Raw genomic sequence first — 27,479 nt, 5'->3', positions numbered from 1 at the left:
CTATCCGTCTGTCCGTATGAACACCTAGATTTCAGAGACTATACGAGATAGAGCTATAATTCGACAGCATTTGTTATGTTTGCACGCAGATCAAGTTTGTTTAAAATTTTTGCCACGCCCCCGTCCGCCCCCGCAAATCAAAAGAATCGAATAACTAGCGTAATTTAAAGCTAGAGCTGCGAGTTTTGGCGTATACAATAATAACTATAGTATTTATGAGTCCTGAAAGTTCGATTGGGATCAGATAAAAATTGTGGAAGGTATTAAATAAATACTTTTGTATGGGCAAAAACGCCTACTTACTTGGGGTCTTAGTTGCTTTGGCTGACAATCTGGTATATTGTGCCGTCTATCGTATATATCGATATACCAAATATACCATTTGACATATTTCTTTTATTTTTGGTATATTTTGAGAATAATACAACAAAATATAATGCTTTTATGCTCGAGCATACTCGACTGTAGCTTTCTTACTTAATACTTTAATACTTTTAATACTACGCTTGCCGTTCTAAAATAAAATTAACTTTGTGAAGTCGGAGATGCCTCCGTTTGTCTTTTAGTCACATTTCCTCTTGGCCCAAAGTGATAATACAATTCTACACTATGGGTAGCGTTTACAAAATGGAAAATTTCATATTCATTTCATCCGAGCTAATTTTTTTTCTGAATGGAAATTAGAAACAATTAACTCAAATTTACGATTCATTTTGAACCTATATGAAAAAGTGTAAGTAAAGGTATGTAACAACTTTGATAAAAATCATTAAGGGTGTATAAAATTAAATTGATTTGGTACTGAATTATGTAAAGGGCACAATTTCTTTCCATATGTAACGTTTAGCTAATGCCTTTGCTTTTAATGATGTTTACGGTTATTGTTGTTTTTGAATTCTTTAAAATGTTTGCGACGAAGTCCCATTACTATCAACATACTGTCAACATAATAAATCAAATATTAGAAATTGAAGGCTTTTAGATTGCATTTATTTTTATTAATCAGACTAAATATTATAAATTCCCTTTTCCTTAAGGATTAAGTAGCTTTCCAGCAAAGAGCACAGTACTTTGATTATTGATGATATAATAGTTAAATGGATGATCTGCATTGAATTTTTTTGGCTTCAGTGGTTTTATGTGACCCATTTTAGGAAGAAATACAATTGCTGTTGAAATGAAAGACAGAAACAAAACAAAAATGGTTAGACAAATTGCAAAGTTATATACACCCAGTCCTTTTTTTACGCGATTGTTGGTTCTGCCACTAGCTATTTCAAACAAATCGTCATCATCGAGCTCTCGGTCTAGAAGAATCTTCATATCTGCAAGAATTTCTCCACCCGCGGTGCGTTCTAAATCGCGTTAAAGTGAAAAATCCGCGTAAAAAAAGAAATTTGCGCTGCAAAAATAAGCGCGTTAAAGTGAAATCGCGTAAAAAAAGATCGCGTAAAAAAAGGACTGGGTATATATGTAAAAGGTACTGGGAAAGGATTAACTTAAAAAGATTAAATAACATATAGAAATGGAAAAAAGTGAAATCCAAAAGAACATGCCACTTGAAACACAAAACCTTTAAACTTACCTGTGGCTGCAGCTGCCTCAGTGCCCCTTTCGTTGACGTCGATAACAGCCTTGTGAAAGATTTTCGACACTTTTAACTGCTCCGGACTTGTGATCATTCTACTAAAATCAGCCTTATCCGAGAACATTTCGGACATTCCCAACTATTGTAGTTTCACATAAAGATTAGTTATATTCATTGTTAGTAGAAGTCTTTAAATTAAATATACCTGCTTAAAAGTGTTTTTCAACTCCACCTTGAATTCTGATTTGAACTTTGGCAGTTTCACAATTACGTCGGTCAAGTAGAGTTTTTTCCTAATTTGGGAAAGCTGAGTTCCGCCAAGTTTCCTCTCCAGATGTGGCAAACCACTCTTCCTATTAGGCAACAAAATTAGCAGGGACCAGTCTGAGTCTTTGTAGGGTAATTCCAGTGCAGTGGCATCAAGAAAATCTAGTTCCGCATATCTGAATCTCTTCGTCAATTTCATCATGGGTACTTTGATGCTATTGTCATTGTTCAAATAAAACTTTTCATTTCTGGTGTCAATCTTTGGGAATTGGTGGGCCCAGGTTCCCTTAAAGTGTACTGCATTGATCAACACCAATTGCGTATCTTGATGCAATGCACTTGGTGAAATCAGTTCTTTTATAAGGTTTTCGGTTCGTTGTTCCACCCAGGAATTAATGGCACGTGCAGCCTTTTCATTTTGGGTAAAGTCTATAGGCTCGACACCGGATAGAAACTTTTTAAAGATTAGTGAACTAAACTCATCCCTCAGCTGATAGCCACTCTTGATGTAGATTTTGTTGGCAATGCGAAGAACGCTACTTTTTTCGAATGCTGCTAGTACATTGTGGAAACTCTCGGCAATCTCTATCGCATTATTGGAAATCAGATTTAGACCGCGATCCAATTGGGCTGCTGTTCTGCCGCTGGCTCCCAAGCGCGCCATGGCTGCACAGGTTTGGATTGAGAAGGGCGAGAAAATGATGTTGTCATTGGGGTTGTTTGCTACAAGCTTGGTGTACACGTTGATGGAGAATTTAGCCAAGCCACGCGAGAATATACTGGACTGGTCTTGGGCGAAAGGCAGTGGAGCCTGTAATAGGACCACGATGAGGAGCAGCATTTTTGCCATAAGGGCTGTGCCAGGGATAATAAAATAAATGAGTCTGAGAATGCATTAATTTATCTATGTCTTAAATAAATAGGACCAAATTCTGTGCGTTATTGGAAATAATTATTCTTTATGTAAATTGTCCACTCAGTTCTACTTGTAGTATATAATTATCGTTTATCTAAAGAATTTTGTGTCTTGTGTGTGTTGTTTGTTGTTTCACATTAAATTGTGATAATATACTTTCATATCACTGTGATTGTGATTCTGTCCGAATCTCGCTTTTATTTGTATAAATTTAAATTTCTTTACTTACCACTGATTTGTGGAAGTTTATAAATCAACGCCATCACCTCTAACATCAAATACTCAAGTTGATTCCACAAGTACAAAATTAACTTTGCTTAGAAAGTGAATAATACGAGTATTTATAGTATTCATCAATGTTGTTCTGGTAATTAGTGATTTTTAACGGAATTAGACTCGCTATTTTCGAACGAATGATTATTCTCGCTACAATACTAATACATTTATGTTTAGGTCCATTAATAAAACAAATGGGCAATCATTTATAAATTTCTAATCAGCTTTATCAGCTGATACGTTATATACTTAATTGAAGTGTGGACAATTAGGTAAATTGTGATAAATAATAAACTTTTAGTATTTTCAAAAATGTTTTTTTAAAAACATCAGAAGCGTGTTTTTAAAAAAAGCCTCCGCATTGTTTAACACATTAGCTAGGATAGTTTAATGAAAGATAATGTTCTTTGTATATGCTCGACTATGCGACAACCTATTGATTTTCAATAAAAGCAAAAGAGTGTGGTGTATCGTTTAAGTATACTAAGAAATACTACATAAGTATACCGAATGCTCTATTTCGCACATGAAACATGATGTAATAAATATACTTGAGCAATTAGGACCAGACTACAGCAGCGGTATTTTACCATTTACAATTATTTCTTGAACTACTTCTATTGTTCTACTGGCTTATAGGCATATCCGTATGTCAGTCTGTCTTTTTGTCTGTGCGTCTGTCAGTATGAAAAACTGGATCTCAGGGATAGATATGAGATAGAGCTCTTCGATAGCTCTAGTTATTGTAGCATTAAGATTTATTAAAACCGGGTATCTTGCAGCCTTTTTTGACTGGATGGATAAATGGACATGCTATATCGTCTCGGGGGTTGACGTTAATAAGAATATAAATATTTTACGGGTCTAAAAAAATACGAGCTATCCTAGCAACGAAACGAAACAGTCTAAAAACATAAGTTTTTTTTTAAATTTATAAATAACATTTACAGATATGTTTGTATATGATTGTGAAATATTTACAGTAACAAAGTCAATTTAAATTTAATTAAAATAATCAAATATGTTATATTCAGATTGTATTTAAGCATTAGCAAACTGGCTTTTCTTTCCGATCGTAAGAAAATATTATATAATAAAAATAATATCGATTCGCTGAACATTTTCTTGGAAATTTCCATTGCAGATTGACCACGACATCTTTTGCAAAGCATTCTCAAATAAAGCGTTCTGTTTTTGAACCGCATATTAGTTGCTCTCAACTAATAATCATAAGCTAACCCATTGCCTTTGTTTATTCAGTGCCATTTGAAAATGTGTTCAATATATTTAATTTTAAAATTCTTTAAAATTATATGTTAAAAGATATTACAAGAGCTTGTTGTTGACAGTGAAGTCTTCTTAAGTATACCATTTTATTTTGTAGGGTTTACAAGCTTTCCAGCAAATATTATCAAATTATGATCCTTGACAATGTAATAATTAAATGGATGGTCGGCATTAAATATACGTGTCGTTTTATGGGTCACTTTTTCTATTCCTATTAAAATTATAGAGATAAACAACCAAGTGAGAAGAGAGAAACCAAGTGAATGTTAATTCTTCACACTTACCGGAGGCTTCAGCTGCCTCAGTGCCCCTCTCATTCACTTCGATAACAGCCTTGTGAATGATTTTCGACACTTTTAGTTTGTCCGAGCCTTTGATTATTCTGCTTAAGTCAGCCTTATCCGAAAATATTTCGTTCATATATAGCTATTTTATATAAGGATTAGTTAAGATCATTGTTAGTAGAAGTGTTAATAAAAAATATACATACCTTTTTGAAGGTTTCTGTCAACTCTATATCGAATTCGGCCTTAAACTTCGGCAGTTTGACAATTACATCGGTCGAGTAGAGCGCTTCCGTAATTTGAGAAAACGGTATATTGGAAAGTTTCTTCTCCAGCTGTGGTAAACCGGTATTGCTATTAGGCAACAAAATCAGCAGGGACAAGTCCGAGTCTTTGTAGGGCAATTCCAGTGCAGTGGCATCAAGTGCAGATAGTTCTGCATATTTCAAACGCTTTAGCATGTTCATCGTAGGTACCCTGATGCCGCTGGAATCGCTCAAATAGAAAGCTTCATTTCTGGTGTGTTTTTCTGAGAATTGATGCACCCAGTTTCCTTTGAAGGACATCGCATTGATCAACACCAATTGCGTATCCCCATTCAATGTACTTGGTGGAACTATATCTTTTATCTGGTTGTTGGTTCGCAGTGAGACCCAGTAATTAATTTGTTTTGCAGCCTCGACATTCTTGTCAAAGTCTATGGACTTGACATCGGATAGAAACTGTTTGGACATTATTGAACTGAACTCATCCTTCAGCTCATAGCCAGCCTTGATATAGATCCTGTTGGCAATACGCAGAATGCTACTGGTCTTGTAAGCTTCGAGCACATTGTGAAAACTCTCGGGAATCTCTGCTTCTTTCTTGTAAACCAGTACAAGGCCGTTATCTAAATTACCTCTTGTAATTCCTTTGGCTCCCATCCGGATCATGGCTCCGCCTGTTCGAATTGACAAGGGCGAGAAAATGATGTTCTGATTGGGTTTCTGCTTGATCAGTTGGTTGTACACTCGGAAGGAGAATTTGGCCAAGCCGCGCGAGAAATCAACCATATTTATGGTTTTTGTGCTGTCTGGACTAGACGTGTCTTGGGCGAAGTGCAGAGGTGCCTGTAATAGGAACAGGATCAGGAGCAGCATGTTTGTCACACGGGCTGTGCAAGGGAGAATCAAGTAAATGAATGTGTGATGCATTAATTGAAGTATGGGAAATTATTATTCATTATATAAATTTTACACACGGTTCTAAGTTACGTATTGTATTTAATAATCTATCTGCTTTGCCTATTTAATTTTTGTTTTTAATAATTAGCTTCTTTATTAAGTATCGAATCAGTACAGCAGGAAGAAAATAGTACGATAACACCTATTTAATTTAATGTTAAAATTTCATTTGATATTATGATGTGTGATTCTGTTCGATTCTCGCTTTTAATTGAATAAATTTTAATTTCTCTCGCTTTTTGTGTCTCATGTATTTGTGAGTTACTTACCACCGATTTGCGGAAATTTACAAATATAACTGAATAACCCTTTTTTTATCAACGCCATCACCTCTAACACCAAATACTTCAGTTGATTCAAGAAGTACCAAATTAACTTTCCGTAGAAGGTAAATACTACGAGTATTTATAGTGCTCGTCAATGTTGTTCTCATAATTGGTGATTTTCAACGGAATTAGACTCGCCATTTTCGAACTGAGAATTATTCATGATACACTAATGCACTACACAATTGTGCTTGAGTACATTTAAACAAACAAACCGGCATACATATTTAAATTCTTGCTCAGCATCATCAGCTGAGACTATATATATTTTAAGTGAGGATAAATACATAGATATTATGTGCTAATGTTACATTTTCAGCATTTTAATAAATATTTCATTGAAAAATTCGCAAGCATGTTTCTTAAAATAAATATTTGATATATAAATCATATAATTTATTGAATTCATTCCATTCATTCCTTTTGAGAGGCTGCAGCTGAAGCTGCTTCATTCTCATTGACATAAGTTAAGTTTATTCTTCATGCAATAATGCACTATTGCGATTACAACAAACAAAACAATGTGTTATTGATGTTAAGACATTAAAAATACTAAGCAAATATAATAGAAATTAATTTTTATCTGATCGCAAGCAATTTTCAGAAATCAAGCTAGTAGTTTTAAGTAGATTCAAAAAAATTCGATTTTTTTTTGTCGATTAACAACCGATGATGTCGAAAAATTACAGCCATTTAGTGTCAGACAGACAGACGCTGATCAAAAATATATATAATTTTTATGTGGACGAAGGTGCCACCTTCTGGTTGTTACATACATTTCCCGTTGGCACAAAGTTATTATACAATTCTATGTTATGGGTAGCGTATATAAAAAAGTGGAAATTTTGTATTATGTTGTTCTGATCACCTTTGACCTTTAGCGATTAGACACGTTTATTTAGAGTTTACGGTTTGCTTTAAGCATGCATGTATAATACATTTAAAGGCTCATAGAAACTCTGAAATAGAAACCATTGTATTTCATTTTCATACATAATTTTAATTACACACTACAATTAGAGCGAGTAAAATTAAATTGATTTGGCACTAAATTAGATGTTTATATACGTCATAAGTAAAATATTATAAATTAAAGGTTTCTAAATTGTTTTAACTAATAGACAAATACATTATGAAATAGACTCTCTCTTATTTTAAGGATTTATTAACTTCCCAGCAAAGAGCACAATGGTCTACTTATTGATGATATAGTAGTTAAATGGATGATCTGCGTAGAATCTCTTGTGCTCCTGTGGGTGCTTGGCAGCTCTGCTATAAATGTTTGTTACTGTTATAATAAGAGATAGAAACGAAACAAAATGGTTAGATTATACCTTTTGATCAGGTGTTTTGAAACGAGTTTGAAACATGAAAAATGTTTATTTAATATAGTAATTTTGATGTACTTTGGTTAATATATTAAATATGCTGGGGAACTTAAATATTGCTTAGCAGACTGAGAATTGAGAACAAAGTAAAAACAGAAAACAATATGCAACTTCTGCATGTAACACGAGGATGTGGTGCAATTACATATATAGAAACAAAGCCTTTAAGCTTACCTGTGGCTGCAGCTGCGTCGATAATAGCCTTGTGAATGATTTTCGACACTTTTAATTGCTCCGGACTTGTGATCATTCTGCTAAAATCAGCATTATTTGAGAACATTTCGCACATTCCCAGCTATTGTAGTTTCACATAAAGATTAGTTGTATTCATTGTTAGTAGTGTGTCAAAAGTGTTTTTCAACTCCACCTCGTACTCGGACTTGAACTTTGGAAGTTTGATAATTACGTCAGTCGAGTAAAGTTTTCCGTAATCTGGTTAAGCGGAGTAATGCGAAGCTTCCTCTGAAGATATGGCAAACCTGTCTGCCTAGGCAACACGATCAGCAGGAACCAGTCCGAGTCTTTGTAGGGCAATTCCAGTGCAGTGGCATCAAGATTATAGAGTGTTGCATATCTCAAACGCTTTACCAAGTTCATCATGGTTACATCGATGCTTTTGACAGTGTTTAAATAGAAAGGTTCATTTCTTGTGTCAATCTCTGGGAATTGATGCACCCAGTTTCCTTTAAAGTGTATCGCATTGATCAACAACAGTCACGTATCCGCACCCAATATACTGGGTGGATCTATATCTTTTATGAGGTTGTTGGTTCGCAGTGCGACCCAGGAATTAATTTGGTTTGCAGCCCTTACATTTTGAGTAAAGTCTATGGGCTCGACAGTAGATAAAAACTTTTTGAAAATTATTGAACTGAACTTATTCCTCAGCTGATAGGCAGCTTTTATGTAGATCTTGTTGGCAATGTGAAGAATGCTACTTTTTTCGTATGCAGCGAGTACTTTGTGGAAACTTTCGGCAATCTGTGCTACATTATTGGAAATCAGCTTAAGACCGCGATCCAATTGAGCAGCTGTTTTACCTTTGACACCCATTCGCGCCATAGCTGCACAGGTTTGGATTAAGAAGGGTGAGAAGATGATGTTTTGATTGGAGTTCTGCGCGACTAGTTTGGTATACACACAATTTGGCCAAGCGGCGCGAGAATATACTGGACTGGTCTTGGGCGAAGGGTAGAGGTGCCTGTAATAGGAGCAGCATGTTTGCCATAAGGGCTGTGCAAGTGAGAATCAAATAAATGAATGTGTGAATGCATGACTTTATCTATTTATCAATGGCCACTCAATATGACCCTATTTTGTGCTACTTCTAGTCTTCTCTCTTTGGCTGTCTTTAAAGCCGTGGTTTTTCGTAAAATGTTTTTGTTTTTAATATCTTTTTAATAAATTCAAAAAATTTATATAAATTGTCGACACACTTCTATTATTATAAGTAGGGTTTATGCAATACTCCGTTTACTAGAGATATTAATTTCTCATTTATGTAATTTAATATTATCATTAAATCTTAATAATTGTAATTGTGTTCTATTTGAATATTTGTGATTTACTAACTAAATAATTTAGTTTTTATCAAATCTTATGTACTTGAAATACTCAAGTTGCTTCAACAAGTGAAAGAATAACTTTGGAGAAAATGTGAATAATTTGAGTACTTATATTAATCGTCAATGCTGTTCTGCTAATCAAGCGAAATGTAACAGAATTATACACGGAATTATTCCGAATTCCGGATTATACTCACTACGTTACATTAATTTATAAAATAAACAGGCAAACATTTAGAAATTCTTGGTCAGCTTTATAAGCTGACCCGAGATATATTTTTTCAAAATAAATATTGAATAGCGTAGGCTTGAGATATAAAACATTTTATTTTATTTGGATTCATTTCGAAATTATCGTGGGCTGCAGATGCTTTTGCGCCATCAAAATTGACATCAATAACACTATTGTGAATAATTTTTGACATCCGTAATTTCTCCGCATTCTGTAATACGTTAATACTAATCTATTCTGCCTTCCACAAGAAACAAATCTACAGCTGAGTATATCCATATTTCGTAGATCGATTTACTGTTTAGATTCAAAATATCATATAACAAAATATACCTATGCAATTAAAATCCGAATACATCAATCGTTTTATACCATATAAAATTGTGTCGTGAACATCTTCTATGATTATACTCGTTACCTTAGTTTATGCGTCTGTCCGTATGAAACACTGGATCTCAGAGACTAAAAGAGATAGAATGAACACTTCGATAGCACTTGATTTTTGTTATGTTCCCTTCTCAACACACAAATCGAGAAATATTGAAGATCGAGCTCAGTTTTAAAACTAGAGACGGTGAATACAATAATATCGACAAACTTGTGAACTATTTAATAATAACAATAAATAATAATTGTATAATGCAAAAATCCGCTGCTGCACTCGGGTCTTTATTGTTTTGTTTAACAATCTGGTATATTTTGTAGTTTATGGTATATTTTAAATTAAGTCATCAGTATTTTTTAGTAATTTTTTTGGGGGTATTGTATTTGAGAAATAATATCGCAATGCTTTACTTTTATTGAAAATGGTTAGCGACATTTAGAGACGGTACCTTACACAAGTTCCGAGTGAAAAGTAGTGATTAAACTAAAATCAAAACTACCTGCTTCATTAAATGAAATATAATATATATAAATATATAAATATATAAATATATAATATATTATATATACGTTTGTCTATTTCATAAGATTATATTTGGAATATATGTATATCCACAAAAAAAATATAACATTATCAGCATTACGCTAAATATATACAAACATATTTGAATTTAATTTAATAAATGTTTTGGCTGAACCTTTCTCTGAAAATGCCTATTGACAACGACACATTGTTGAAAAACATTTTCGACTAAAGCGTTCTTGATGTTATCTAGCAGTAATATTCGTTCCTTTAAGCTGTGAACCTAAGATCATGGCTTAGGTACAAAATTAAATAAATTTTACCAAAATATGTTCAATACGTTTAATTTTCAAATTCTTTTAAATGTTATATTAGATGAGCTTGTTAACAGTCGCAACAGTAAAGTTCTCATATATATTTTACATTTTATTTTGTTGGGTTTATTAGCCTTCCAGCAAATATCACCATATTGTGATCCTTGACAATGTAATAAGTAAATGGATGGTTGGCAATAAATCCAGGCTTTACACTTTTGGTGCCCACGCGCATAGCTATTAAAATGAGAGAGAGAGAGAGAGAGAGAGAGAAAAAATATATAAATTTAAAATCGTTCCTTAAAACCTAAATGGGAAACAAAGATACACTTACCAGTGACTGCAGCTGCCTCAGTGCCTATCTCATTCACTTCGATAAAAGCCTTGTGAATGATATTCGACACATGCAGTCGCTCTGGGCTTTTGAGCATTCTACTAAAGTCAGCCCTATTCGAAAATATATCTTCCATTCCCAACTATTTCACATAAAGATTAGTTAAAGTCAGTGTCCATAGAAGTGTTAAAACTATAGATACCTTCTTGAAGGTATCTGTCAACTCCAAATCGAACTCGGTTTTGAACTTGGGCAGACGGATAATCACTTCTTTATAGTGGAGGGCCTTCGTGATTCGCGAAATCGGAAAGCGGAGAAGTTTCCTCTCCAGCTGTGGCAAACCAGTATGGTTATTAGGCAACACGATCAGAAGAGACAAATCAGAGTCTTTATAGGGCAATTCCAATGCAGCAGCATCAAGAGCAGGTAGTTTTGCATATTTCAAACGGTTTGTCATCGTCATAATTGGTACCCTGATGCTTTTTGCATCGTTCAAATAGAAAGGTAGACTCCTGGTGGATTTTTCTGAGAATTGATGCACCCAGTTTCCTTTGAAGTGTATTGCATTGATCAACAACAATCGCGTATCCGAACTTAATATACTGGGTGAAACTATATCTTTTATGAGGTTGTTAGTTCGCAATGCGACCCAGGAATTGATTTGGTCTGCAGCCAATTTTTGGTTTTCAAAGTTTATAGGCTCGACAGCAGATAGAAACTTTTTGGAGACTAGTGAACTGAACTCATCCCTCAGCTGATACCCAGTCTTGATGTAGATCTTGTTGGCAATGTGAAGAATGCTACTTTTTTCGTATGTAGCAAGCACTTTGTGAAAACTATCGGCAATCTTCGCGTTATTATTGGAAATCAGTTTCAGACCGCGATCCAATTGCGCAGCTGTGTTACCTTTAGCCCCCATCCTGGCCATGGCTGCACAGGTTTGGATTGAGAAGGGTGAGAAGATGATATTCTGATTGGCATTCTTCGCGACCAGCGTGGTGTACACGTTGGTAGAGAATATGGCCAAACGACGCGAGAATTCGGTCATACTACTCCTATCTGAGCTTGTTTGGGCGAAGTACAGAGGCGCCTGAAATAGGACCAGCATCAGGAGCAGCATGCTTGTCATACGGGCTGTGTAAGAGAGAATCTCATAAATGATTCACATAAATGATTCAATTTTCAAATTATTTTTGGTGTTAATGTTTAAAGGTAATAAAGACCGATTATTTATAAAAACTTTCCATAAGTTTCAACTTATTCAACATTTTGGCTCCTAATATATCATTTTATGCGTTACTGTGTTCGAATCTCGCTTACCACCGATTTGCGGAAGTTTGTGGAGAAAACTGAACTTTCTTTTTAACAACGCCATCACGCCTAACTTCAAACAATCAAGTTGCAAGTGCAAAATTAACTCTCTGTTCAAAGTATAAATACGAGTATTTATAGTAATTGTGAATGTTGTTTTGGTAATTAATGATTTTTAACGGAATTAGACTCGCTATTTTCGATCTTAGGATTATTCTCGCTATATTACTAATACATTTGTGTGAAAGTACATTTATAAAGGAAATAGGTATACATATAAATTTTCTTGATCAGTTTTATAAGCTTTAAATAAAATGTGATAATTGTAAATTTTGTAGCATTATAAAATATTTATTTTTGAACTTCACAAGTGTGTTTAAAAAGTAAATATTTTAGAGCGCAGTCTCTTTCTCATATAGTCTCTGAGCTCTAGGTGTTCAGTCAGATGAATAGACTCAGATCAAAACAAGTAAGAAAGCTACAATTAAGTATTCCCGCTAACTATTAATATACAGAAAAAAGTACTAAAGTATATATAAATTGCGATTTGCGTATATAGAGATAATACCACATTTAAAATGTACCATAGAGTACAAAATATTCCAGATGGTCAGCCAAAGCAACTAGGAACGTTTTGCAAAAGACCTTTTTGGCATACAAACTTAGTTCTTATATAATTTAAAAAATTTATATCTGATCGTAACTGTAGTTATTATACTTTAGAAAATTCATTTCTTACCTTTATAGTTTCTGAGATTCAGTGTTTCATATCAACGGGCGGACACACTGTCTGTCGCACACGGCTATATCGACTCGGCTGTTGAGGCTGATCAAGAATGTATAAACTTTATGGTGTGAGAGCTGTTTTCTTCTGGCTGTTACATACATTTTCTGTCGGCACACAGTTATATAATTCCACCCTATGGGTAGCGTATATTCATATATATATAAATGTGAGAATTTTTTATTAGTCAATTTTGTTCTATTCACCATTTATTTTATATAGTAATTTTAATGTACTTTGGAAAATATATTTAATTTGCTGGGGAACTGGGAAAATATTTAAACTTACATGTGGCTGCAGCTGCCTCAGTGCCCCTTTCATTCACGTCGATAACAGCCTTGTGAATGATTTTCGACACTTTTAACTGCTCCGGACTTGTGATCATTCTACTAAAATCAGCCTTATCCGAGAACATTTCGGACATTCCCAGCTATTGATAGTTTCACATAAAGATTAGTTATATTCATTGTTAGTAGAAGTCTTTTAATTAAATATACCTGCTCAAAAGTATTTTTTAACTCCACCTCATATTCGGACTTGAACTTTAAAAGTTTGATAATTACGTCAGTCGAGTAAAGTTTTCCGTATTCTGGTTAAGCGGAGTAATGCGAAGCTTCCTCTCAAGATATGGCAAACCTGTCTGCCTAGGCAACACGATCAGCAGGAACCAGTCCGAGTCTTTGTAGGGCAATTCCAGTGCAGTGGCATCAAGATTATAGAGTGTTGCATATCTCAAACGCTTTACCAAGTTCATCATGGGTACATCGATGCTTTTGACAGTGTTCAAATAGAAAGGTTCATTTCTGGTGTCTTTTTCTGAGAATTGATGCACCCAGTTTCCTTTGAAGTGTATTGCATTGATCAAAACCAATTTCGTATCTCCATTCAATGTATTTGATGGAACTATATCTTTTATGAGGTTGTTGGTCGATATTAAAGTCTATGGGCTCGACAGCAGATATAAACTTTTTGAAAATTATTGAACTGAACTTATCCCTCAGCTGATAGCCAGCTTTTATGTAAATTTTGTTGGCAATGTGAAGAATGCTACTTTTAGAAGGGTATTATAACTTTGTGCCGGCAGGAAATGTATGTAACAGGTAGAAGGAGGCATCTCCGACCCTATAAAGTATATATTATATTATATATTCTTGATTAGCGTCAACAACCGAGACTATATAGCCATGTACGTCAGTCCGTATGAATACCTAGATCTCAGAGACGCACGCAGATCAATTTTGTTTCAAAATTTTGCCACGCCCACTTCCGCTCCCGTAAATCAATAATAACAAGAGTAATATTAAAGCTAGAGTTGCAAATTTTGGTATATACAATAATAACAATGCTATTTGTGATTCCTGAAAATTTGGTTGCGATGAGATAAAAATTATTTAATTTATTAAGGAAATAGTTTTGTATGGGCGAAAACGCCTTCTATGTATGTATTGTATGTATGCGTATACGTATATACATGCTCGCCTCTATATTTGTATCTGTATGTATAGAGGCACTGTAGTACATTTTTTTTTTTAACTCGAGTTCAAATCAAGATCGAGAATAACATACATGCATATTTCTTTTTAATATTTTGAGGTTATTACCGCAATATTTTGCTTTTATTCAAAATGGGTAGCGGGTATCTCACAGTCAGGGCACACTCGACTGTAGCTTTCTTACTTGTTTCGTATGCAGCGAGCACTTTGTGGAAACTCTTGGCAATCTGTGCTTCATTATTGGAAATCAGCTTAAGATCGCGATCCAATTGAGCAGCTGTTTTACCTTTGGCACCCATGCGCGCCATAGCGCACAGGTTTGGATTGAGAAGGGTGAGAAGATGATGTTTTGATTGGAGTTTTGCGCGACTAGTTTGGTGTACACATTGATGGAGAATTTGGCCCAGCGGTGTGAGAATATACTGGACTGGTCTTGGGCGAAGGGTAGAGGTGCCTGTAATAGGAGCAGCATCAGGAGCAGCATGTTTGCCATACGGGCTGTGCAAGTGAGAATCAAATAAATGAATGTGTGAATGCATGAATTTATCTATTTATCAATGGCCACTCAATATCACCAAATTTTGTGCTACTTCTAGTCTTCTCTCTTCGGCTGTCTTTAAAGCCGCGGTTTTTCGCAGATTGTTTTTGTTTTCAATTATAATTTTGATTAAATTCATTTTACTAAAATATGTTCAATATATTTAAATTTCAAATTCGTTTAAATGTTATATTAGATGATCTTGTTAACAGTCGCAACAGTAAAGTTCTGAAGTACATATATACCATTTTATTTTGTTGGGTTTACTAGCCTTCCAGCAAATATCACCATATTGTGATCCTTGACAATGTAATAATTAAATGGATGGTTGGCATTAAATGTAGGCTTCATCATTCTGTCCTCTAGGCCTAAAGCTATTAAAGAGAGAGAGAGAGAGAGAGAGAGTGAGAGAGAGAGAAAAAATATATAAATTTAAAATCGTTCCTTAGATCTTGAATGGGAAACAAAGATACACTTACCAGTGACTGCAGCTGCCTCAGTGCCTATCTCATTCACTTCGATAAAAGCCTTGTGAATGATATTCGACACATGCAGTCGCTCTGGGCTTTTGAGCATTCTACTAAAGTCAGCCCTATTCGAAAATATATCTTCCATTCCCAACTATTTCACATAAAGATTAGTTAAAGTCAGTGTCAATAGTAGTGTTAAAACTATAGATACCTTCTTGAAGGTATCTGTCAACTCCAAATCGAACTCGGTTTTGAACTTGGGCAGATGGACAGTCAATTCTCCAAAGTGGAGAGCCTTCGTGATTCGCGAAATCGGAAAGCGGAGAAGTTTCCTCTCCAGCTGTGGCAAACCAGTATTGCTATTAGGCAACACGATCAGAAGAGACAAATCAGAGTCTTTATAGGGCAATTCCAATGCAGCGGCATCAAGAGCACGGAGGTTTGCATATTTCAAACGGTTTGTCATCGTCATAATTGGTACCCTGATGCTTTTTGCATCGTTCAAATAGAAAGGTTGATTCCTGGTGTTAATCTCTGGAAATTGATGCACCCAGTTTCCTTTGAAGTGTATTGCATTGATCAACAACAATCGCGTATCCGAACTTAATATACTGGGTGAAACTATATCTTTTATGAGGTTGTTAGTTCGCAATGCGACCCAGGAATTGATTTGGTCTGCAGCCAATTTTTGGTTTTCAAAGTTTATAGGCTCGACAGCAGATAGAAACTTTTTGGAGACTAGTGAACTGAACTCATCCCTCAGCTGATACCCAGTCTTGATGTAGATCTTGTTGGCAATGTGAAGAATGCTACTTTTTTCGTATGTAGCAAGCACTTTGTGGAAACTATCGGCAATCATCGCGTTATTATTGGAAATTAGTTTCAGACCGCGATCCAATTGAGCAGCTGTGTTACCTTTAGCCCCCATCCTGGCCATGGCTGCACAGGTTTGGATTGAGAAAGGTGAGAAGATGATATTCTGATTGGCATTATTCGCGACCAGCGTGGTGTACACGTTGGTAGAGAATATGGCCAAACGACGCGAGAATTCGGGTATACCACTCCAATCTGGGCTTGTTATGGCGAAATACAGAGGCGCCTGAAATAGGACCAGCATCAGGAGCAGCATGCTTGTCATACGGGCTGTGCAAGAGAGAATCATATGTACAAATGAGTGTGTGAATTTACCTAAATCTCAATGGCGACTTAAAGCTACATTTTCTTTTTTCAAATTATTTTTGGTGTTAAGTTTAGAGGAAATAAAGACCGATTATTTATATAAACTTTCCACAAGCTTCAACTTATTAAACATTTTGGCTCCTAATATATAATGATATGCGTTATTCTGTTCGATTCTCACTTTTATTATAGTAATTTGCAATTTTGTAATTCGCTTTTTCTGATTTATAGTACTTACCACCGATTTGCGGAAGTTTGTGGAGAAAACTGAAGTTTCTTTTTTACCAACGCCATCACGCCTAACTTCAAACAATCAAGTTGCAAGTGCAAAATTAACTTTGCGTAGAAAGTGAATAATACGAGTATTTATAGTAATTGTCAATGTTGTTTTAGCAATTAGTGATTTTTTAACGGAATTAGACTCGCTATTTTCGATCGAAGGATTATTCTCGCTATATTACTAATACATTTGTGTGAAAGTACATTTATAAAGGAAATAGGTATACATATAAATTTTCTTGATCAGCTTTATAAGCTGATATGTTATATAATTGAAGTGTGGACAATTAAATAAAATGTGATAATTGTAAATTTTGTAGCATTATAAAATATTAAGTTATGAACTTCACAAGTGTGTGTAAAATATTTTAGAGCGCAGTCTCTTTCTCTTATAGTCTCTGAGCTCTAGGTGTTCGATCAGATGAAGAGACGCAGATACGCAAAATATTCCAGATGGTTAGCCAAAGCTACTAGGAACGTTTTGGCATACAAAAGTAGTTCTTAAATAACTTTAAAAATTTGTATCTGTTCGCAACTGTAGTTATTATTACTTTAGAAAATTCTTTTCTGATCTTTTATAGTTTTTGAGATTCAGTGTTTCATTTGAACGGGCGGACAAACTGTCTGACGGACATGGCTATATCGACTCGGCTGTTGATGCTGTTCAAGAATGGTGTCGAAACTGATTTCTGATTGTATGTAACAGCCACAAAGTTATATAATTATACCTTATGGGTAGCGTAAATTCATATATATTATTATATAAATGTGAGAATTTTTTTATTAGTCAATGCTGTTCTAGTCACCATTAAATTTGAATAGGAATTAGAAACATTTGTACTTACACATGTTTTTTGTATAAGTTAGTACATTTAAAGGACGGGAACAAATTTGATAAAAAAAAAACTGTTGTGATTTCATTTTCATTTTTATCACACATATATAATTTTAATTTCACAATACATTTAGAGCGAGTAAAATTAAATTTATTTGGTACTGGATTGTGTAAGAAAAATGGTGTAAATCGAAATATTTTTTTTTTTATTTTTATATTTATTTGTGGTTCTTTTATTTTGTACTTTTTAATTTATTGTTAATGTTTAAATGCCTGAAATTGAATTGAAGGCTTTGAGATTTGTTTGTTGAGATTACTTGGGCTAAGAATAATAAATTCCATTTCAATTTAAGGTTTAAGTAGCTTCCCAGCAAAGAGCACAATACCCTGATTATTGATGATATAGTAGTTAAATGGGTGGTTTGCATAGAATTGTATCTGCTGAGCGGCACGTAAGATCATCGGTATGAAAGCTCTGAAATCGATTTTAATTGCTGTTAAAATAAAAGACAGAAACAAAAAACAAATGGTTATATAAGTATACAATGTATATTTAAAGAGTGCTGGGAAAAGAGTGCAATTAAAAATAAGGAAGCAAAACCTTTGGACTTACCGTTGGATCCAGTGGCTTGGGCACCCCTCTCATTCACGTCTATAAAAGCCCTGTGAATGAATTTCGAGACTTTTAAGCCATATTGACTTTTGATCATTCTGCTAAAGTCAGCATTATTCGAAAACATGTTTGTCATTCCCAGCTATTTCACATACGGATCAGTTAATCTCATTGTTAGTAGAACTGCTAATAATTAATATACCTGCTTGAATGATTCTGTCAACTCCACCTTGAATTCGGACTTGAACTTCGGCAGTTTGACAATCACTTCTTCAGAGTTGAGTGCTCTCGTGATCTGGGAAAGCGGAGTGCTGCGAAGCTTCCTCTCCAGTTGTGGCAAGCCATTATTGCTATTAGGCAACACGATCAGCATGGACAAGTCCGAGTTGTTGTAGGGCAATTCCAATGCAGTGGCATCAAGATCACGTAGTTCTGCATATCTCAAACGCTCCCTCAAATTCATCATGGGTACTTTAATGCTTTTGGCATTATTCAAATAGAAAGGTTCTTTTTTGGTCTTCTTTGTGAATTGATGCACCCAGATTCCCTTAAAGTGTACCGCATTGATTAACACCATATGCGTATTATTATCTAATTCACTCGGTGGAACTAGATCTCTTATGAGGTTGTTGGTTCGTTGTTCCACCCAGGAATTAATTTTGCCAGCAGCCCTTATATTTTTGGTAAAGTCTATGGGCTCGGTAGCGGATAGAAACTGTTTGGAGATTATTGAAGTGAACTCATCCCTCAGATGATAGCCATCTTTAATGTAGATCTTGCTGGCAATATGAATATAACTACTTTTGTCGTATGCAGCAAGTACTTTGTGGAAACTGTCGGCAATTTGTGCTTCATTGTTAGAAATCAGTGCAAGACCGCGATCCAATTGGGCAGCTGTTTCGCCTCTGGCCCCCATCCTGGTCATAGCTGCACAGCTTTGGATAGAGAGGGGAGAGAAGATGATGTTCTGATTGGGGTTCTGCGTTACTAGTTTGGTGTACACATTGGTGGAGAATATTGCCAATCGGTGCGAGAATCTAGAGGAGTTATCTTGGACCTGGGCAGTATGGAGAGGAATGTCTGTAAGCAGCAGCAGCAGCAGCAGGATCGAGTATGTCACACTCACTGTGAAGGGGGAAAAGAAATATTCGACTTGACAATGCACAGTGGTTGCGCCCATGGGCCAAAATTCAAAAAATCGCCATTACCAAAAATGTACGACTTTATAATGATAGTTAATATATAGTTGACACTATATCCGTCAGTCTGCTGTGATCTACTGATCTAGTTCTTGATAGTCTTAATAGAGATTAAGGCTATGTTCAACTTTGGACCACAAGGTAAATATGTGTATCATTTAGGTAATTTATCGGAGATACTTTAAATTTCACAAATTAATACTCTCTTTTTATTTGCATATCGTATGCTTACCACCGTTGTGCGATAGTCGATTCATTTCACTAAATAAATTTCGTTTATATCAAACGGAATGAACCGTTCAGTTAAATACACAAGTTGTCACTAGTCAGACTATGAAAACTGAAAATTCCATACTAGTTTATGATTTTCTGCTTACGACTGAAATTTAATGGGAATTGGACACGTTCATTTCGAATTTACGGAAAAATTTTCATAAGAAGGTATTGTAAATTCAAAGTGCCGTTACTACTTGGATTTAAGACCAGTTGTGATTTCACTTTTCATTGTAATCAAGCATACTTAATATTATTATACCTGCTATCCATAGCGTACTAGTGTATTATAACTTTGTGCCTACAGGAATTGTATGTGACAGGCAGAAGGGGGCATCTTCAACCCCATAAAGTATATATCCGTCTGTCTGTCTGTTCGTCTGACTTTCAGTTTGGAATTCTAGTTTTCAGAGTATATAAGAGATTGAACTTAAATTTGTATTTCGTCAGCAATTGTTATTTTGGCACGTAAAGTCTTTCGATTTTTGCCACGCCCCTTTCCGCTCCAGAGGCTATAATTGTGACTTTTGGAACATATAGTAAATACTGCAAGTATTTATGACTTAGTTGTCAGATAAAAGAATAAGTTGTCCAAAAAAATAATATTATATGTCAATAATGGGGCTTCGTTCGTTTGGCTGACAATCTGCTATATTTTGAATTGTATGGTAAATTTTGAATGTATGTAGTACCCATCGGAAAGCTTTAGTATTTTTTTATATATTTTAAGAATGTTGTCGCACTGTTTTGCTCTTATTACTTATTACCCATGACTGTAGCTTTCTTACATGAATAATACAGTATGTAGATTAAGTAAGTTACCTTGATTTAAAGTTTTAAGAGCTATTGTTTTTAAATAGCTTTGTTACCAATCTCAATTCATATTTGTATCCGAATATGTTCTTAAGTCAGGCCGTTGTTATTTGCGATAACTATTTTCTTCTGGCACTATTTTTGAAAGGATGTTGCCAACAAATTATTTCGAGCTCTCTTCCAATTATATAATATATAGCATAAATGAAAAACTCATTTAACAAGAAATGTATTTCTTTTATTACATTATTATATTTCACTTAAGATATTTATTTTCTTTTCAAATTAACCCACATGTTTGCCTTGAAAAAGCAGGACATTATTGTGGGACTTTATAAAAAAAGGCAAACGGATGCCTAGCATAAAAATGTTTGCGACGGAGTCCCATTACTGGCATTATGCGAAAAACTGTGAATAAGTCAATATAATGAGTCAAATATTACGAATTTATGGTTCTAAGATTGCTTTTATTAAAAGATTAATACATGCTTGTTTAAATTTATGAAAAAGATTCCCTTTAAATTTAAGGTTTATTTAACTTCCCAGCAAAGAGTACAGAGCTCTGCTTATTGATGATGTAGTAGTTAAATGGATGGTCTGCGTAGAATCGATTGGGCTCCTGTGGGAACATGGGCATGCTGCACATTACCATGACCATTGCTGTTAAAATGAGAGACAGAAACGAAACAAACATTGTTAGATTATACCCTTTGAATATGAGTGAGGTAATCTGTGATTGCAAGTGTATAAAATGTCAAAGGAACGACAGACAAAGATATAAAAAACAATCAGAATCTTGGAAAATGTTTATTTAATATTATAATCTTCCACATACTTAAAATATGGTTTTTAGTAGATTTTTATTAATGACAAAATATTTAAATATTTGCTCTGCTGGTAATGATTGGACTCCTAATCGAGCAAGGACAATTATTTACAAATAATGAAAATAATGTGTGACGAACTGGACGAACAGCAACTGAGAATGAGAGATACTAAAATACTAAAGCATATCAAATGATATATGTTGTATATATTTTTTATGATTACCCCATCAAGGAAAGCAGATAAATATGTTTTGTACCGAAATATGTTGTGGATTCTTTGATATATAACTTATTCGTCTTAATGTAAATTCAATTAATTAAAAATTTTATTTTAATTTAGAAGCTGCCAATAAATAACTTTTCTTTAATAAAACTTAAAGCGTTGACTTTAATTGTAGACAAAATTTTGTTTTCTTTAAATTTAAAATTTTCCACATTGCTTGCCAGCAAACAGCACCGCATTATTCTCATTGATAATGTAATAAGAGAATGGATGTTCAACGAAAAACTCGATGGGCTCCGGTTCAAATGAGATGATCATCATTTCACAAGATACAACCATTGCTGTGAAAATGAGAGACAAAAATAGACACAAGACATGCACATATGATTAGAAAATGTGGCCAATTGGGTTGACGAAAATGTAAGATAATAAAATAAAATATTTACAATTAAATTCAATTAAAAATATGATGGTCAATAGTTAGTAAGCAAGAACTCGAAATTAAGTGTTTGACCCAGTAGAATTAATAGATCAGAAAGGGCACTTAATATATTTAAGTTTACGAGGTAAGTCTACATTTTGTGGTAAATTTGGAATAAAACGATAGCTTTATAATTGAAGGCTTTTTTTATTTAGTGGAATGATGATATGTTGAACAAACTAATTACAGCCTCGTTAATAGGATAAATGGTAAATAATAAGCATTTTAGAATTGTTCTATTTTGCCAGCAAAAACATTTAGTGCCTGCTTATTGACAATATAATAAATAAATGGTTGGTTTGCATAGAACAACTTGGGCTTTGCCTCGTGTTGAAGAGATCTTGCACGATTCATGATCATGGCTGTACAAATGGAAATTCTTAATTAATAAATACCTGAATCTAGGTGGAAGTTAAACAGGAAATGATTTATTGAACAATATGAAATAACAATCAAAACTACCACGATGAAATAAGTTCTCAGATATTTAATGCAATTTGTAAGTTCAATTTATTGATCTACATAAGAACTCGCAAATTAAAGTGGGTGTAATAAATAATAATTTTTATTTTCTAGGCGATGACTCAAGTTGCCACAACTGTGCCCAAGAACAAGGGCAGACTTTGCTGATGCACCAACATATAGATGAATGGATGATCTACATTAAATTCGATGGGTTCCACGAGAGAGATGATGCACGATTTGACGCATACTTCTATGTCTACCAAATGAGAACAGATATGAAGAACATAGTGAACACAGAAAAAAAGACATGCTCAACACCTCAACATACATCACAGATATGGAATCCAATATAGAAACAAAATCTTTAAACTTACCGGTGGCTGCAGCTGCCTCAGTGCCCTTCTCATTCACATCGATAAAGGCCTTGTGAATGATTTTCGATACCTTCAACGCCTCAGGACTCTGGAGCATTTTGCTGAAGTCCGCATCATTCGAGAACAAATGCGTCATGCCCAACTATTGATAATTCCAAGGATTGATTAGTTGAGTTCATTATTTGAGTTAATAGTCAGCTTACCTGCTTGAAGGTCTCTGTCAACTCTACCTCGAACTCAGACTTGAACTTCGGCAGTTTGACAATCACATCGGTCGAGTAGAGTGCTCCAGTAATCTGGGAGAGCGGAGTGCTGCGAAGTTTCTCCTCCAGTTGTGATAGACCAGTTTTGCTATTCGGCAACACGATCAGCATGGACAAGTCCGAGTCTTTGTAGGGCAATTCCAGTGCTGTGGCATCCAGATCACCTAGGTTCGCATACCGGAAACGTTTCTTCAAGTTCATCATGGGAACTTCAATGCTATCAGCGTCGTTCAAATGGAAAGGTTCATTGTGGGTCATATGTTCTGGGAATTGATGTACCCAATTTCCCTTGAAGTGTATCGCATTGATCAGCACCAAGCGCGAGTCTTGACCCAATGCACTTGGTGATACCAGATTTTTTATGAGATTATTGGTGCGCTGCTCCACCCAGGTGTTAATTTTACCTGCAGCCTCAACATTTTTGGAGAAATCTACGGTTTCGACAGCAGATAGAAACTGTTTGGAGATCAGTGAACTGAAGTCATCTTTGAGTTGGAAACCAGTCATGATATATATCTTGTTGGCAATATGCAGAATGCTACTGTTCTCGTAAGCTGTGAGCACACGGTGGAAACTCTCTGCAATCTGTGCTTCATTATTCGAAATCAGTCCAAGGCCGCGATCCAATTGGGCAGCTGTTTCGCCTACGGCTCCTAGGCGGGCCATGGCTGCACAGGTTTGAATTGAGAAGGGTGAGAAGATGATGTTCTGATTGGGTTTCTGCGTGATCAGTTTGTTGTACACATTGATCGAGAATGTGGCCAAGCGGCGCGAGAATTCGGCCACATTGTTGCTATCGGGGCTAGCCATACTGTTTCTGGATTGGTGATGGACGTGGATTTGGGCGTAGTTCAGAGGTGGCTGTAAAATCAGCAACAGCAGTAGCGAGTGTGTCACACAAACTGTGAAGAAGAAAAATAAACCTTTGAGTAAACTATGCGGGGCGTAATGAATGAGTGTACGATTTAATTAATTATTGTAATTCCCATAGGCTGAGTCATCATCTATATAGTTTCTGTTTTTTTTTACTCACGAATTAATACTGATTTCGTTTGAAGTAGATTTACAATCGGTGCTTTGGTCGCTCTATTGCTTTTTATGTTTTTATTTTTATTTTTATTTATATTTGGTTTCTGATATCTGTTTGTCTTGGCGTCGAGTTGATGACTGAATGCTTGCGGTCTTTTCACAGTCGCTTTTTACTTGCTCACTCACACGCAAACCCACATACTTCAATAGAAGAGCGAATATATTTGTGTACATCCACATAACAATAACTTTGATCTCTTAATTAATTTCACTTCTCTTAAAAGCACAAATTCTCTTTTGTTTCGTTCGCTCTTTTGGTTGAATTCGTTTGCACTCTCACTTGCTGAGTTCTTATCAGTTGTTGTTAAATTGCTTACCACCAATTTGCAAAAGTCGCTGCATTTTACGAAACAATTTGCCTTTTTTTATCAGAAAGAAGCAATAACTTATTTAACTCAATCCTCCGCTTAGACAAATATACGAGTGGTTTAAACAGCAGCACGAATCAGACTGTCTGAAAACAAATGAATAATCCTCATATGTCGATGTCGTTGGTCTTATCTATGAATTTCAATGAATATTGTTGTTTTGTGAATTGTATATACGTAAATAAGTAAATATATAAGACAAACTGAGCTGATAATTTTTATAGACATTCGAAAACAAACTCGATTTCATTTTGGTGTAGTTCCCAAATTTTTGATAATGTATTAATATTGTAACACATCTTATTTTATGTTGAGTATCGAAAAGAACTGAATCAATTAATTGTTGAGTTAAACTAACTAATATATAATATTGATGGCCTACATTCGATTTGCACTTAATCGAACTTAGATTAGAGTTTCAATAGCAATGATGCATTTGCAAAAAAATTGATATTACTCTTTTTTTTTTGACATTATTCAATGAGCATAGAGTATACAGTACAACATAAAATTTCAGCCAGGCGGTCTGCTCTTTACAATCTTTTTGTTTATTATCTTATCTTGCGAAATATTTCTGACAATGCTTCTAGGCTGATTCACCGCGTACTTAGTCAGTTCTATATATTCACTTTAAACGGTTAGTTCTGTTATAGCTTTTGTCCACTGCTGCCAATTAAGTTGCTTAATTCTCTTGTGTTATTCAAAACAAATTTTTGAAATGTACTTCCCCATTACTTCCTGCTCAGATATGTGCTGTGTAAATATATATTTCAGTTTTAATTGAATATTGACAGAGCTAGCAATATGAATTGAGTATCTTATCAGTTGGAATTTCAAGTGTTGTGAATACCCAAATTGATTAAATATAAATAATATATATAATGAATTTCAAATAAGTATTTTATTTGGAATTCGTAACAAAAATAGTGCAGAGATGTTAAATCTGTTCCAAACATGTTCCAAATATAGACTAATTAAGACAACATTTTATTTTCAAAAAAAATAATAATAATAATAGATATGATACACCTTTGGTATAGATATGTTTCTTATCGTAAGTGGGTCGAACGTATGATAACTTAAGGTAATCAACAAAGTGAAAAATTCTATGAAGGGAACTTAAATTAAATATAAACAAAGCAGTTCGGTTACGGATATGAAATAAATACTTCATTTTCGACAGTTCTAGTGCTGTGCTGAAACATAATCGAGATGAAGGAAAGCTTTAATGAATTTGCAAATGATGTGTTCGACGCATTGGTAGCTGGCAAAAATGCTAGCGGGAATCTAGACTCTTCCTCGAATGTTATAATCTCACCCCTTTCGATACAATCATCCCTGCTTTATGCGTTAATGGGCGCTGATGGAGAGACAGCCGCTGAATTGCGTAATGGACTAAAGCTAGAATCTGACGATCGACAGCAAATCGCCAAGGAATTTCAAGAGTTTTGGAAGAAGAATTGTATCTATGGTGACAAATTGACGTTGCGATCTGTGAATCGTCTTTTTGTAAATCAAACGCAAACATTGAAGACTGACTTCAAAAAACTCGCTGAGGATTATTTTTTATCAGAGCCTGAAACACTGAAGTTTGCCGATGCAGTGCAAGCCACGAAGAGAATTAACGACTTGGTCATGACCGACACTGAGAACAAGATTAACCATCTTCTGTCTCCAGAATGTGTGAATGGCGACACAAGTGCTGTGTTAGTGAATGCTCTATACTTTAAGGGTAAATTCGAGAAGCCATTTACTCCGGAATCAACAATGAGCGATGACTTCTATGTGGACAAGGACAATCGAATTGAGGTGGACATGATGTATCAAGAGGATAAATTCAAATATGCGGATTTGCCTGATCTGGATGCCAGAGCTTGTCAACTGCCCTACGAGGGCTCTAACATATCTTTGCTGATCCTATTGCCCAAACGCACAACTGGTCTACTCGATTTGCAACATAAATTGAAGAGCATCAATTTGTCTGATATTGAACGTCGAATGGTGATAGAAGATGTGGAGATTGCCATGCCCAAGTTTAGTCTAGAGTTTGACTTGGAACTCAAGGAAACTCTAAATGAGGTAAACGTTATTTGAATCACCTGCATTTTGGAAGTCGACACATTTATAATATTCTAATTTATTACTCAGCTTGGCATCTCGAGTCTCTTTGAAGATTCAGCTGATCTGAGCCGCCTTTTCACAACGTCAAGCGGACAGAAGATTTCAGCTGCCAAGCATCGTGGCTACATTTCTGTCAACGAGGCGGGTTCTGAGGCTGCCGCAGCAACATGTAAATATATATAATCCTAAATGAAGACAGACCATTTCCAACAGTAACTTACTATTTTATCAGATATGAAAATTGTACCCATGATGTTGAATATGCAGAAGAAAACCTTCAAGGTCGATCATCCCTTCCTTTTCTTTATTCGCAACTCCAATGTCGTCTTTTTTTGCCGGTCGCTTTATGGAGCCTCGAAGAAAAACGAATCCAATTGAATACGCACAAAAGCGATCTCTTACTGATTCTATGATACCAGAAACAAGTCTTAATTCTCCTCGAAACTCATCATAAACTAGATTAATATTCATATATTATATTATAATAATATAATAATAATTATAACATTTGTCATTAATGTTGGATCATTAAATAACATATCTTGGGGGCGTTGCCCTGATATCTACATCAAAG

General features: G+C 34.9%; 6 protein-coding genes and 2 pseudogenes across 12 annotated transcripts; 1 reads left to right on the top strand and 7 right to left on the bottom strand.

The window, feature by feature from the left end:
- Window positions 1-968: 968 nt before the first annotated feature.
- LOC132792492 (serine protease inhibitor 42Dd-like) lies at window positions 969-3,103 on the bottom strand. Its single transcript, XM_060801897.1, has 4 exons — window positions 3,001-3,103; window positions 1,794-2,710; window positions 1,586-1,727; window positions 969-1,169 (listed from the first exon to the last, which is right to left on the bottom strand). The coding sequence occupies exons 1-4, from the start codon at window positions 3,044-3,046 to the stop codon at window positions 1,033-1,035; spliced, it is 1,242 nt and encodes a 413-aa protein (XP_060657880.1). The 5' UTR covers window positions 3,047-3,103; the 3' UTR covers window positions 969-1,032.
- Window positions 3,104-4,296: 1,193 nt separating this feature from the next.
- On the bottom strand, window positions 4,297-8,983 carry LOC132792534 (serine protease inhibitor 42Dd-like; annotated as a pseudogene).
- Window positions 8,984-10,587: 1,604 nt separating this feature from the next.
- LOC132789152 (serine protease inhibitor 42Dd-like) lies at window positions 10,588-12,344 on the bottom strand. The gene is made up of 4 exons (XM_060796943.1): window positions 12,228-12,344; window positions 11,110-12,041; window positions 10,908-11,049; window positions 10,588-10,810 (listed from the first exon to the last, which is right to left on the bottom strand). Exons 1-4 carry the CDS (start codon window positions 12,280-12,282, stop codon window positions 10,686-10,688), a joined length of 1,254 nt encoding a protein of 417 aa, XP_060652926.1. The 5' UTR covers window positions 12,283-12,344; the 3' UTR covers window positions 10,588-10,685.
- A 274-nt stretch (window positions 12,345-12,618) lies between these two features.
- On the bottom strand, window positions 12,619-14,803 carry LOC132788148 (serine protease inhibitor 42Dd-like; annotated as a pseudogene).
- A 371-nt stretch (window positions 14,804-15,174) lies between these two features.
- LOC132789154 (serine protease inhibitor 42Dd-like) lies at window positions 15,175-17,039 on the bottom strand. Its single transcript, XM_060796948.1, has 4 exons — window positions 16,921-17,039; window positions 15,715-16,646; window positions 15,513-15,654; window positions 15,175-15,407 (listed from the first exon to the last, which is right to left on the bottom strand). The coding sequence occupies exons 2-4, from the start codon at window positions 16,639-16,641 to the stop codon at window positions 15,283-15,285; spliced, it is 1,194 nt and encodes a 397-aa protein (XP_060652931.1). The 5' UTR covers window positions 16,642-16,646; window positions 16,921-17,039; the 3' UTR covers window positions 15,175-15,282.
- A 954-nt stretch (window positions 17,040-17,993) lies between these two features.
- On the bottom strand, window positions 17,994-19,949 carry LOC132789153 (alaserpin-like). 3 transcript variants are annotated; one of them, XM_060796946.1, is made up of 4 exons: window positions 19,841-19,945; window positions 18,612-19,344; window positions 18,410-18,551; window positions 17,994-18,290 (listed from the first exon to the last, which is right to left on the bottom strand). In XM_060796946.1, the coding sequence occupies exons 2-4, from the start codon at window positions 19,332-19,334 to the stop codon at window positions 18,145-18,147; spliced, it is 1,011 nt and encodes a 336-aa protein (XP_060652929.1). In that variant the 5' UTR covers window positions 19,335-19,344; window positions 19,841-19,945; the 3' UTR covers window positions 17,994-18,144. The 3 variants fall into 3 exon arrangements, with proteins under 3 accessions (XP_060652929.1, XP_060652928.1, XP_060652930.1); XM_060796945.1 differs by having other exon boundaries at window positions 17,995-18,290; window positions 18,612-19,534; window positions 19,841-19,949; XM_060796947.1 differs by having other exon boundaries at window positions 18,157-18,290; window positions 18,410-18,459; window positions 18,612-19,534; window positions 19,841-19,949.
- Window positions 19,950-20,969: 1,020 nt separating this feature from the next.
- On the bottom strand, window positions 20,970-24,874 carry LOC132789151 (alaserpin-like). 5 transcript variants are annotated; one of them, XR_009632679.1, is made up of 5 exons: window positions 24,734-24,874; window positions 23,268-24,229; window positions 23,065-23,206; window positions 21,779-22,085; window positions 21,491-21,673 (listed from the first exon to the last, which is right to left on the bottom strand). XR_009632679.1 is itself a non-coding variant. In XM_060796942.1 (4 exons), exons 1-4 carry the CDS (start codon window positions 24,756-24,758, stop codon window positions 21,014-21,016), a joined length of 1,218 nt encoding a protein of 405 aa, XP_060652925.1. In that variant the 5' UTR covers window positions 24,759-24,874; the 3' UTR covers window positions 20,970-21,013. The 5 variants fall into 5 exon arrangements, 3 of the variants coding, with proteins under 3 accessions (XP_060652925.1, XP_060652923.1, XP_060652924.1); XR_009632680.1 differs by lacking the exon at window positions 24,734-24,874 and adding an exon at window positions 24,361-24,506; XM_060796942.1 differs by lacking the exons at window positions 21,491-21,673; window positions 21,779-22,085 and adding an exon at window positions 20,970-21,102.
- Window positions 24,875-25,918: 1,044 nt separating this feature from the next.
- On the top strand, window positions 25,919-27,479 carry LOC132793287 (serine protease inhibitor 42Dd-like). Its single transcript, XM_060803081.1, has 3 exons — window positions 25,919-26,863; window positions 26,933-27,074; window positions 27,138-27,479. The coding sequence occupies exons 1-3, from the start codon at window positions 25,997-25,999 to the stop codon at window positions 27,281-27,283; spliced, it is 1,155 nt and encodes a 384-aa protein (XP_060659064.1). The 5' UTR covers window positions 25,919-25,996; the 3' UTR covers window positions 27,284-27,479.

The sequence above is a fragment of the Drosophila nasuta genome, chromosome 3, assembly GCF_023558535.2.
Source record: "Drosophila nasuta strain 15112-1781.00 chromosome 3, ASM2355853v1, whole genome shotgun sequence".
Classification (NCBI taxonomy): domain Eukaryota; kingdom Metazoa; phylum Arthropoda; class Insecta; order Diptera; family Drosophilidae; genus Drosophila; species Drosophila nasuta.
Note: the sequence above shows the minus strand (reverse complement) of the source record. Positions and strands in the feature narration are given on the sequence as shown.